General features: G+C 42.2%; 1 protein-coding gene and 1 pseudogene across 11 annotated transcripts in view; one reads left to right on the top strand and one right to left on the bottom strand.

The window, feature by feature from the left end:
* Positions 1-13568, bottom strand: part of LOC132239803 (centrosomal protein of 76 kDa) — a 159697-nt gene that overhangs the window by 61658 nt on the left and 84471 nt on the right. For all 11 annotated transcript variants that reach the window (XM_059706688.1, XM_059706687.1, XM_059706685.1 and 8 more), the window contains 2 exons: positions 3206-3439; positions 2510-2635 (listed from right to left, as the gene is read on the bottom strand). In XM_059706688.1, coding sequence (XP_059562671.1) covers positions 2510-2635; positions 3206-3439 — 360 coding nt within the window. The remainder of the gene's footprint in view (positions 1-2509; positions 2636-3205; positions 3440-13568) is intronic.
* LOC132240109 (small ribosomal subunit protein uS5-like) lies at positions 9357-10258 on the top strand (annotated as a pseudogene).

The raw sequence follows: 13568 nt of genomic DNA on the forward strand, positions 1-13568 counted from the left end.
GTTTGAGAGCCCATGACTTCCAAGGTGGAATGACTGCAGGTTATTTCAAGGACAATGGTGTATTCAGGTATGCAGAGTACTAAAGTAGAGGAGAAGTCAAGAATACAAAGTTAGCCCTAACCGGTTTGGCTCAGTGGATAGAGCACCAGCCTGTGGACTGAAAGATCCCCGGTTCGATTCCGGTCAAGGGCATGTACCTTGGTTGCGGGCACATCCCCAGTGGGAGGTGGTGTGAAGGAGGCAGCTGGTCGATGTTTCTCTCTCATCAATGTTTCTAACTCTCTATCCCTCTCCCCTCCTCTCTGTAAAAAATCAATAAAATATATTTTAAAAAAGGAATACAAAGCTATAGGTCCTTTTTATCAAAGAAATAACTCAAGGTGATAACAGATGACAGTGACAATGGGTTTAAGAATAACAGAAGTGGACCGCATGAGCTTTTTTTCAAGGATAAAGAATAATTGTTTGGAAACAGTAGAGAGAGAGACTGTTACTAACCCTCCCCAGTCCAGAGGTATGAAGATATGGAGGAAAGAGCAGCTTCCCATGAGGGAATCAGAGATTAGAAAGTACTTATCTCTGGCCAGTGTGGCTCAGAGATTAGAGGGTCAGCCCATGTACCGAAGGGTCTGGAGTTCTAATCAAGAACAAAAAAAAATTTTTAAAGCTCACTGGAATAGGAAAATACTTATTACTGTCTTTAAGCTCAGAAATAGTTTCTAAGAATGTCTGTGTTGCAAGAACTTAAAAAAAAAAAAAGAGGCCATTTAATTTACTCTAGTAAACCCACAGGACTGTACTTCTACCCTAAAAACAAAGCTTAATGTTTCTGGATAAGGCAATTTCAATAGTTATAACCTTAAAAAGTAATCTTTTCTGCCCTGGATGGTTTGGCTCAGTGGATAGAGCACTGGCCTGCAGAGTGAAGGGTCCTGGGTTCGATTCCAGTCAAGGGCACATGCCTTGGTTGGTGGGCTTGGTCCCCAGTGAGGGGCGTGCTGGAGGCAGCCAATCAGTGATTCTCTCTCATTACTGATGTTTCTGTCTCTCCCTCTCCCTTCCTCTCTGAAATCAATAAAAAATATACATTTTTTTAAAGTAATATTTTCTACTACTTACAAAACCATAATTGAGGCTGTGCTTTCAGATGTTTACTCTGAAGCTTTTAACAGAACCCTACATCCTCTGGTTCTGTCCAGGAGGAAAAGTGACTCCATGATCTATCTCATTACTCTTCAAATGACATATAGTTTACCCTTTTCACCCTGTTGAAGACTTGCCTCTTGGGTCCAGCTCTATAAAATCCTAAAAAGAAATAGGCACAGCTTTTCATTGGCCTAACATAAAAAGACAGACTATAAGCAGTAGCCTGGCTAGAACTGAAGAGGCATGATTAGAGTTCTGATTCATACATATACAATGGATTTACTCAAGGTGATTTATTAAGGGTGACCTGGCAGAGACATCTGTTATTAACTGATTACCAGAGCTAATTGGTCTTATTTGACTAATATAGATTAGTTGTTTCCTTCCTCCCTTACATATCCTACATGTGTACCTCTGCAAACTGTGTCATCCTAAGTTCTTAACTAGCATTTCAGATAAACTCTCTACTTTAGTCATAAAAGGAACGATACCCATTACCTATCATTACTGAGCTGTTACTGTGTGCCAGAAGCTGTGCTACTTTATACAGAACTCATGAATCTCGATGACCTTCTGTGTAATGTAAAATATGGCAATTCACCTAGTAAATAAATTAGAATGCTTATTGTTGTACTCTACGTATAATATTTTTAACTCATAGACATAATAAATAATAATAAATAAAATAGATAAAATAATATTTTGGATAATCTGAATAATTCCTATCTCTTCCATTACATATTTAATCAAATCCTTTCAGTCTGAAAGCCAGCGCTAAACATTTTAACTATAAAAGAGTTAAAATATCAAAGGTGTAGCCTCCTTTGAGAGTCCTTATCCCTTCCTGAAAGATGTACTAACATTGTTTTAAAGTGGACAAAAGAATGGCAGAAAGAGTGAAAAATCAAGTCATATGAGAAATTGATTAAACCAATTAAGTATTATTTATTTCCCATTTATAAGGATGCTTTATAAAACTCTTTGTTTTATAAAATGGATTGACCCACTGGACCATAGACATGGAAGCATAGAACAGACCGAGGGAAGGTGGGAGGGAGGGCAGGAAGAGATTAATCAAAGAACTTATATGCATATATGTATAGCAAGGGACACAGACAATAGACAGGTGAAGGCATGGGGTGTGGTGGGAGTCCAGTAGAAGGAGGCAAAGGGAGGAAAATGGGGGACATCTGTCATACACTCAACAATAAAATAAGTAAATCCTGCCTAAGTTGCTTCTTTCTTGAATGAATTTTAGCATTTATCAGAAGGATGATAATACTTTAAATAATATGACAGACAATGTTGAAAATTTATGTTTATCTTTCATAATGCTAGTAAGTATGAAAGCAATAGTACTTACCTCCTTTGCACTTTTAATCTTACTCAGAAATGTATGCAGTTCCATTGTTTCTGCAAACAGTGCACGACATACTGCCTGATAATGATTTGGTGCCTCTGATTCAGTTGAGAGATGAGCAGCACATAACTACAGAAGAAGAAAATTATGATGCTTGTTTATTATTTGGGTTTTTTGTACCTTACTAGTAAAAACAGACACACCTAGTATATTTGAATTTTCACATCAGACAGCAAGGCAATTCCGCAATTCCCATTAGTCAAAGCTTAACGCATCACAAGACCATCAGTAAGTGGTCCACTAAACTAACAAATATCCAACAGCACCGTCGAGCTTACTAGAATTAGTTAGTGTCTATTTGAAAATGATAGAATAGCAATGGATAGGTCAAGAAAACAAAGTAAAATAATCAGTTGTGATAGTTCAGATTCAGAATCTTCCTATAAATAAATGGATCACAATTGTTGTTTATTCTATTTTAAAAAGAAAAATGCATAAGTCAATTGAAGACATATGATAAACTTTATCAGATAAAGGACATATGAATACCTAAAAGTGGTTTTTAAAAGGCCATATTGAAGCTCTGAACAAATCACAGAATCGAGAAGTCTAAGAACTATTATCAAATACTGAATCATCAATTTCTTTAAGTGAAATAACTCTTGAAAGACATCAGTACTGTGTAAACTGCTGCTTTACCTTCATGACATCTCTATATGACCGGATAGCTGAAATTTTTCTCTTTTCATCTTCTTCATCTTCCAGGCCTTCATCTGCAGCCTCATAACCCTCATCATTGCTACCATCTGCTTCGACCGTGTTGGCCATGTGATCGATGAGTTGCTCCAGGGGAGGACTTAATTCTCTTTCTTCATTCTCCTTCAAACCATAGTCCAGTGCTTTATAAATAATAATACCCAAAGATTCAATAACCTAGAAACATTTAAAAAAGTGGTTAATGGAGGTGACTAAACATTTTTATAGAACTGTAAGGCCTTCAACTGATTAGGGAGGCCCACACATATTAGGGAGGGCAATCTGCTTTGCTCAGTCTACCAATTTAAAGGTTAGTCTCATTAAAAAACCCTTCCCTGCCCGCCCGCAATGGCTCAGTGGTTGAGCGTCAACCTATGAACCAGGAGGTCAGGGTTTGATTCCCCGTCAGGGCACATGCCCAGGTTGTTGGCTCAATCCCCAGTTGGGGGCATGCAGGAGGCAGCCAATCGGTGATTCTCTCTCATCATTGATGTTTCTCTCTCTCTCTCCATTCCTCTCTAAAATCAATAAAAAAATAAATTTTAAAAAATATAAATAAATAAACCCTTCCCTATTAGAATACCAATGGCATATTTCATAGATCTAGAACAAATACTCCAAAAATTCATATGGAACAAAAAAAGTCCCCGAAGAGCCGCAGCAATCTTGAGAAAGAAGAACAAAGTTGGAGGGATCACAATAGCAAATATCAAGTTATACTACATACTATAAAGCTACTGTAATAAAAATAGCTTGGTACTGGCACAAGAACAGGCATATAGATTAATAGAACAAAAAAGAGAATCCAAAAATAGACCCACACCATTATGGTCAACTAATATTTGCCAAAGAAGGCAAGAACATACAATGGACTAAAGACAGTCTCTTCAACAAATGGTGCTGAGAAAATTGTACAGCAACATGCAAAAAGATGAAATTAGACCACCAACTTACACCATAGATAAAAATAAACTCAAAATGTGTAAAAGACTTAAATGTCAGTTGTGAAACTATAAAAATCCTAGAAGAAACCATAGGCAGCAAAATCTCAAACATCTCAGGTTGCACAATTTTCGCCAAAAAATCTGCTAGGGCAAGAGAAAGGAAAAAAATAGACAATGGTACTACATCAAACTAAAAAGCTTCTGCACAGCAAAAGAAACCATCATCAAAATAAAAAGGGAACCCAATGTATGGGCGAACATATTTGCCAATGATACATCTGATAAGGGGTTAATATCCAAAATATACAAAGAACTCATACATCTCAACAAAAGGAAGACAAACATTCCAATTTAAAAAATGGGCAAAGGACCTAAATAAACACTTCTTCAACACAGATATAAGGAAGGCCAAGAGACATATGAAAAAATGCTCGAAGTCATTAATCATCAGAGAGATGCAAATTAAAACAACAATGAGGTATCACCTCACACCTGACAGAATGGTTATCATCAACAAATCAACAAATGACAAGTGCTAGTGAGGATGTGGAGAAAAGGGGACCCTAGTACACTGCTGGTGGGAATGCAGACTGGTACAGTCACTATGGAAAACAGTATGGAGTTTCCTTAAAAAATTAAAAATGGAACTGCCTTTTGACCCAGTGATCCCACTTCTAGGACTATATCCTAAGAAACCTGAAACACCAATCAGAAAGAATGTATGCACCCCTATGTTCATAGCAGCACAATTTACAATAATTAAGATTTGGAAATAGCCCAAATGCCCATCAGTAGACAAGTGGATTAAAAAGCTGTGGTACACGCCGAAACCGGTTTGGCTCAGTGGATAGAGCCTCGGCCTGCGGACTGAAGGGTCCCAGGTTCGATTCCGGTCAAGGGCATGTACCTGGGTTGTGGGCACATCCCCAGTGGGGGGTGTGCAGGAGGCAGCTGATCGATGTTTCTAACTCTCTATCTCTCTCCCTTCCTCTCTGTAAAAAATCAATAAAATATATTAAAAAAAAAAAAAAAAAGCTGTGGTACATTTACACCATGCAATATTATGCAGCTGTAAAAAAGATGAATCTTGCCCTAACCGGTGTTGCCCAGTGAATACAGCGTCGGCCTGCGGACTGAAGGGTCCCAGGTTCGATTCCAGTCAAGGGCATGTACCTTAGTTGCAGGCACATCCCCAGTGGGGGGAGTGCAGGAGGCAGCTGATCGATGTTTCTCTCTCATCAATGTTTCTAACTCTCTAACCCTCTCCCTTCCTCTCTGTAAAAAATCAATAAAATATTTTTTTTTTAAAAAAGAAGAATCTCTTGTCCTTTGAGACAGCATAGAGCAGTGGTTCTCAACCTGTGGGTCGTGACCCCTTTGATGGTCAAATGACCCTTTCACAGGGGTCGCCTAAGACCATCCTGCATATCAGATATTTACAATACGATTCATAACAGTAGCAACATTACAGTTATGAGGTAGCAACAAAAATAATTTTATGGTTGGGTCACAACATGAGGAGCTGTATTTAAAGGGCCAGAAGGTTGAGAACCACTGGCATAGAGGGACCTGGAAAGTATTATGCTAAGCAAAATAAGCCAGTCAGAAAAAGAGATTAACTGGGGAACTTATATGCATAGATGCATAATCCATGGACACAGACAATAGTATAAGTGAAGGCCTGGGAGAGGTTGGTGTGGAGTGGAGGGGGTCAATGGGACAAAAAAGGGAGAAAGGCCTGGCCCATGTGGCTCAGTGGTTGAGCATATGAATCAGGAGGTCACAGTTCAATTCCTAGGTTGAGGGCTCGATTTCCAGTGAAGGATGTGCAGGAGGCAGCGGATCCCATAGTTCTCTATCATCATTAACGTTTCTGTCTCTCTCCCTCTCCCTTCCTCTCTGAAATCAATTTAAAAAAAACTTTTTTAAAGGGGAGAGGGAATATCTGTAATACATTCAACAATAAAGATGAATTTTTAAAAAAGACTCTCAGATGAGGTTAAAAAGAGAGATAATCTAGCAATATATTGTTCACCATAAATATACCTAAAACAAAACAATGTTTAATGGTTGAGCATTGACCCATGAACCAAGCGGTTACAGTTCAATTTCCAGTCAGGGCACATGCCCCAATTGCATGCTCAATCCCCCAGTAGAGGGCATGCAGGCGGCAGCCAATTGATGTCTTGCTGCTCTCACTCTTCCCTTTTTCTCTCTTCAAAAATCAATTTTTAAAAATCTTAAAAGAAAAAAATTGTACAATTCAATGGTTTTTAGTATATTCAGAGTTATGCAATCATGACAACAAATTTTAGAACATTTTCTTCACCCCAAAAGAAACCCCATACCCACTAGCAGTCACTCCCCATTTTTCCCTAACCCCATTCTCTCCCCCACTAGTATACAACCATTATCTACTTTCTATCTCTATAAATTTAGCTATTCTGGATGTTTCATATAAATTTAATTATATAGTATGTGATCTTTTGTGACCTGCTTCTAACACTTAGCAAGGCTCATTACATACTCTAACCACACTGTAGCATGTATCAGTACCACAATTCTTTTTATTGCCAAATAACATTATATTGCATGAATGTAACACATTCTCTTCACCCATTCATCAGTTGATTTTCAGTTGTTTCTAAAATTGCATAATTTAAATAGGTAAGATTATATTAAAAAATTTTGCAGTAAGATTTTTCCAAGTAAATAAATATCCTATCTAATAAAAGAGAAACATGGTAATTGGCGTACGACCACTACCCTTCCCATTGGCTAAACAGTGAGATATGCAAATTAACTGCCAGCCAAGATGGCAGCCGGCAGCCAGGCAGCTTGAAACTAACATGAGGCTTGCTTGCTTCAGTGACGGAGGATTCCAACGTTCCTCGCCTGCCACTGCAGGCCTCTGAGCCTGCAGTTTCAAACATTGTAACAAATATAGACGCTAAACAAAACCCCAGAAACCAGCTTTCAGCCGGCTGGGATCTCAGAGCTGGAGTTGATACAGAGTTTCGATTATAGAACTGAAACAAACCAGATACCTGCTTTCAGGAGCGGAGGCCTAAGAGCTGGAGCCTCAGAGCTAAAGTTGGCCCAGAATTTAAAACAGAAAAGAAAAAAAGGAGCAGTTGGTAGTTTCAGTCCCAGCCTGAAAACAGCCCTCAGCCCCTCACCCAGACTGGCCAGGCACCCCAGTGGGGACCCCCACCCTGAAGGGTGTGTGACCAGCTGTAAAGAGCCATCATCCCCTCATCCAGGCTGGCCAGGCACCCTAGTGGGGACCCCCACCCTGATCCAGGACACCCTTCAGGGCAAACCAGCCAGCCCCCACCCACGCACCAGGCCTCTATTCTATATAGTAAAAGGGTAATATGCCTCCCAGCACTGGGATCAGCGGAGCCACGAGGCCTCCCGGCACCGGGATCAGTGTGACAGGGGGCAGCTCCCAAACCCCCAGATCGCCCTGCGGCTCTGTGTGTGACAGGGGGCGGGACCACAAACTCCCTATCGGCCCTGCTCTGTTCGTGACAGGTGAAGGCGCCCTAACCCCCTGATCGGCCCTGCTCTGTGCCTGATAGGGGGGAGCTCCCCAACCCCCTGATCACTCTGCGGCTCTGTGTGTGACAGGGTGCGGCGCCCCAACCCCCCCCCCCATGGGCCCTGCTCTGTGTGTGACAGGGTAGAGCCATAACCTCCCCATCGGCCCTGCCCTGAGTGTGAGAGTGGCGGCGCCCCAACCCCCTGATCGGCCCTGCTCTGTGGGTGATAGAGGGTGGCGCCCCAACCCCCTAATCCGCCCTGCTGTGTGTGTGACAGGGGGTGGTGCGCCAACTCCCCTATCGGCCCTACTCTGTGAGTGACAGGGGGGAGCTCCTCACCCCCCTGATGGGCCCTGCTCTGTGTGTGACAGGGGGGAGGTCCCCAACCCCCTGATTGACCCTGCTCTGTGCGTGACAGGGGGAGCTCCCTAACCCCCTGATTGGCCCTGCTCTGTGCGTGACAGGGGGCAGCGCCCCAACCCCCCGATTGGCCCTGCTCTGTGCATGACAGGGGGTGGCGCCACAACCTCCCCATCGACTCTGCCTTGAGTGTGACAGGGGGTGGTGCCCCAATCCCCCAATCGGCCCTACCCTGAGCGTGACTGAGGGTGGCATCACAACCTCCCGATCCGCCCTGCTCTGTGCATGACAGGGGGCGGCGCCCCAACTCCCCAATTGGCCCTGCTCTGAGCCCAACCAGGGGCTGCACCTAGGGATTGGGCCTGCCCTCTGCCACCCGGGAGCAGGCCTAAGCCAGCAGGTCGTTATCTCCCGAGGGGTCCCAGACTGCGAGAGGGCACAGGCCGGGCTGAGGGACGCCCCCTTCCCCCCGAGTGCACAAATTTTTGTGAACCGGGCCTCTAGTATCAACATAATCTGTTCACTATAGTAAAAATAGATTTAAAATGCTTTACTACAATGTATAAAATGTACTACTTATAGTTAATAGCATATTCTGACATATTATTTACTGATATTAAAACAAACAAGTTACCAAAATATGAATATAACTATCGCATAGAAGTTTTTATTTCTAAACCAAATCCTGCTTCTTTCAAAACTAGTTCTTAAATTCTGATTCTGCACCAGAGGTTATGACTTTTGTGCTGGAAAATTACTGACTTCACTTTTCAGTTCACAATCGCTTTCCTTGTTTCACTCTTTTTTTTTTAACCTCCATGGACCTGCTCCAGTCTACTTCACAGACCTTATTTCTTTCTACTCCCTTTCTTACTTGTACAGCGCTGACCTACTAATTGTCCTTACAGGCGATCTAAATCTTGTAGAAGCACTTATATTCAAAACTCTGCAAAAGTACACTGATTTTCCCAAGTCTTTTATTTTTGAAACTTCAGTCTTTTACTAAGCTTTTAATTTAAAACTTCATCCCTGCTTCAATTTAAATTTTTCTGCTTTAGACGGGGTCAAAAAGTTTTCTTCTCATAACTGACAAGTTCCAAGGCACAAAAATCTCACTGGACTCAGTGTGGTCGAGGCCACATCTGTTTTGGTCACTGTTGTATTCTTGGCACCCAGCAAAGAGTATGGATAGTTATTCATGTGTATTATTAATATTTTGTTGAAAGAGTGAATAGTTCTTTTCTGATGAAACTCCAAAAGGCAGATGACGCTGGTGCTACGAAAGGGCCCAGAGGCCCCGCGGCCCCGAAATAGGAGGTCATGGTAATTTGGCAGTGGCATTAGGGGCTGGCCGGGGTCGCAGCTGGGGTCAGGGCAGGGGCCGAGGCCATGGAGCTCGTGCAGGCAAGGCCGAGGGCAAGGAGTGGATCCCTGTCACCAAGCTGGGCCTCCTGGTCAAGGACATGAAGATCAAATCCCTAGAGGAATTCTGTCTATTCTCCTTGCCCATCAAGGAATCTGAGATCATTGACTCTCTTGGGGGCATCCCTCAAGGATGAGGTCTTGAAGATTATGCCCGTGCAAAAGCAGACACGTGCTGGCCAGAGGACCCGGTTCAAGGCATTTGTCCCACTGGGGACTACAATGGACATGTCGGTCTGGGTGTTAAGTGCTCAAAGGAAGTAGCCACTGACATCTGTGGAGCCATTCTCCTGGCCAAGCTCTCTATTGTCCCTGTGCAGCGAGGCTACTGGGGAAACAAGATCGGCAAGCCCCACACCGGTCCTTGCAAGGTGACTGGCCGCTGTGGCTCTGCACTGGTGCGCCTCATCCCGGTCGCCAGGGGTACTGGCATTGTCTCAGCCCCTGTGCCTAAGAAGTTGCTAATGATGGCTGGTATTGACGACTGCTACACTTAGGCCAGGGGCTGCACTGCCGCCCTGGGCAACTTCGCCAAAGCCACCTTTGATGCCATCTCTAAGACCTACAGCTATCTCACCCAGATCTCTGGAAAGAGACCGTGTTCACCAAGCCTCCCTATCAGGAATTCACTGACCCCCTTGTAAAGACCCACACCAGAGTTTCTGTGCAGAGGACCCAGGCTCCAGCTGTGGCCACCACATAATTTTATACAAAAAAATAAAATAAAATAAAGTGAATTAAGCCTGCTTAAAAAAAAAAAAAAAAGAGTGACTAAAAGAAATGCAGCTTAAAATAGATTTTATAGTAATAGCTAACATCTATTGAGCTTATTTACATGTGTAAGGGCCTGTACTAAACATTTTTATGCATTATCTTATTTAATTCTCATCATAGTACTATTATGGAGGTACTACGAATATTATCCCCTCCCAATTCTAGAGATAAACAAGTTGAGATTAAGAAAATGATTAAGTAGCCCTAACCGGTTTGGCTCAGTGGATAAAGCGTCGGCCTGCGGACTGAAAGGTCCCAGGTTCGACTCCGGTCAAGGGCATGTACCTTGGTTGCGGGCACATCCCCAGTGGGGAGTGCGCAGGAGGCAGCTGATCGATGTTTCTAACTCTCTACCCCTCACCCTTCCTCTCTGTAAAAAATCAATAAAATATATTTTTTTTTAAAAGAAAATGATTAAGTAAACAATGGAGCCAGAGCTCAAACCAGGTCTGCCTCAAAGCCCATGAACTTAACCAATGCACAGCTCTATTCACACAAGCAAAGCCAACAGAGCTAAAGCCAGGAACAGAAAGTGAAAAAGGAAGACACTTGTGACCACAGACCACACTACCAGGGCACTGAGGGAGGAGGTCCAATGGTAACTTGCCCCTCTGGGGTTTCAGTGGAGAAGGCGGGCCTACTCTTTCTACAACCTTTCTTCAAACAGACACACAGGACAGAAAAGGCACAAAAATTTCCACAGTACATAGAATGTTTCCCTCAGCCCCAGGTGCTGAAATTGCTCTTATGTAAAACTAGCTCATTCTGAGCAGTTCACCTCATAATTTCTGAAGCAAAAGGCTTCTGTGCTAAACTGAAAAAACACACAAACAAACAAGAAAGTACAACCTGAGAAGAGTCAGGGCAAGGACAGCCGCTAATAACCAACTGCCAGCTCCTTCTGGTTCTACTCCAGTCATAGCCACCACCTCAACATTCACTTTTATCTGTCAAAACAGGGAAGCAGGGACCAGTATTTTTAAGGATTAAATTATGTTTTGCTACACAGAGAGTACTTTAATGTCACTACGATATTAGGTTATCAAAACATGTACTTTTCCATTGTCCTCATGGACATTTTATCTTCATAAAGCAAATTTGTATTAATAAGTAACAGAGATTTGCGATCTTTAAAGGCTTAAGTACATAATAAATATACTTTCAGGACTAGTTGAGCTCTGAGGATATTTTAATCTTGCCTCTTTTAGTAACATTTTTCCTATGTGGCAACTGAAATGCCATTTTAAAAGGCATATCTCATAACTTCTGAATAGGTTATGCTCCAGAGTTCCCTTTGACGAAGTTTGGAAATTAGAAATTAATTTTTTTCAATAAAAAAATTTATAAACTGTTCCTTAAATGGAAAGTACATTGCAAAAGTGGTCTGGGCCCCATGCACCCCCTCTAACCCTTAGAGCCCCGAGCAGAGAGAACAGCAGCATCAGTGCTGTGCAGGTCTTAAGAACCAGCCGTGAAAAGCAGCAGTGAGGAAAGAAAGCATGAGGATTCCCAGAGGAAGCCACTCTCAGCACAGGCGGGCAGGAGTGCTGCTGCTTCCCGGCCAGACAGGCCAGAGGGCCACCCTTTCTTGAGTCCCGCCCTCCTATAGGCATGTGTTACTGCCTGTGGTTTGTGAAATGGGTTATGCAACTCATGACTTCTTCAGCCTTAATATAAACTCACTAGGGAGTACTTAGCTAAACTTATATCTGTAAACAATATATAACCATTTATTATCCCCTTTATTTTTTACAGATGAGAAAAGAGATTGTGCAGATTATTTGCCAAATGTCACAAAGCCAGTGATACAGCAGTGAACCAAACCGAAACAAATCTCTGCCCTCCGAAGCTGACATTTTAGAAGAGAGACAATAAGCAAGATTATCAAATAAATTACAGTATTGTTAGATGGTGCTACATGCTGTGGAGGAAAATACAGTGTAAAGTGCGGGGTGGTGGTGGTGGTAGCATGCAATTTTCAATAGAAAAGTCAGTTTAGACCTTACACCAAATAGTTAACATAGAAGCAACTGGAAGGAGGTGAGAGAGCAGCTCTGTGACTATCTGGGGAGATAGTTTCAGGCAGAAGAGCCGGTGCAAAGACCCTGAGGAGGGAGTGTGCCTGGAATGTTCTGTCAATAGCAAGGTGACAGGTGTGTCTGAAGAAAAGTGAGTAAGAGAAAAAGTATGAAATGAGAAGTAATGGAGTGCCAGGTCATACAAAATCTCACTGACTAATTGACTTTTATGCTAAGGGAAATGGGGAGCCACTGAAGGTTATGAGTAGAGGAGTGACAATGACACAATTTATGACTAAAAATGAATGCTTCTGGTTCTTGACTGAAAATAGACTCTAGTGGAATAGGGCAGTAGGAAGGAGTGCTGGTGAGAAGTGGGCAGTGTTCCATTATATTCGGAAAGTAAAGCATTTGCCAATAGATGGATGGTTAATTATTAGTAACCAAAGAGACTCCAAAGTTTCTGTCTTGATCAAATATGAAAGACTTAAAGAATAGCAGGTTTGGAGGGAAATCAGGAATTCCCTTCAGGCAGATTAAGTTTGAGATGCCCATTAGATATCTCAGAGGACTGGTAAACTGGCCAGCAATTTCAGAGGAGCAATGAAGTTTTCAGGTATCAAGTCGTCAGCACAGAGATGATATTTAAGACAATCAGGCCAGATGAGATCACTGTCCTAGATTCAAGAGCTTAAGTATAGATAAAAGAATTCACCAGGAATGTTCTTTTTCTGAGATAATGAAGAATTGTCAGCAATCTGAAATTACTTACTAAAGATTCACTTGAAGAACTCTTTAAATATATAATACTAATAATCTGTTAAACCAGTGTCATCACATTTTACACAAAGGAATAATCCCATTTTTCATTCACATATAGGAGTAAGATTATTTTTGTATATTTGTTCATCAGAAAAATCAGATCATTTCTAAAAGTGAGTTTACAGATCATCTAATCCAATCCTTTTGTTTTACAGAAATGAAGCCGAAGGTGAAGAGATTAAATGACCTGCCTACATTCACACAACCAATCAGTGGCAGACTGCAGTATCCAGCGCCCCTTCTACTCTAACACTACGGCTTTTTCTGATGGAGGAGTTCCAGTTGGTTATCTTGAAAGGGAGTGGTTCCAAGCCTGTTTCTATTTTCAGACACCTGATCATCATTCATCACAGATGGCGATATAATCGCCAATATAGGGAGAGAGTTCAAGGGGCTGAAAAAGCTCCTCAGGAGACTCAGA

This window comes from Myotis daubentonii, chromosome 8 (assembly GCF_963259705.1).
Source record: "Myotis daubentonii chromosome 8, mMyoDau2.1, whole genome shotgun sequence".
Classification (NCBI taxonomy): Eukaryota; Metazoa; Chordata; class Mammalia; order Chiroptera; family Vespertilionidae; genus Myotis; species Myotis daubentonii.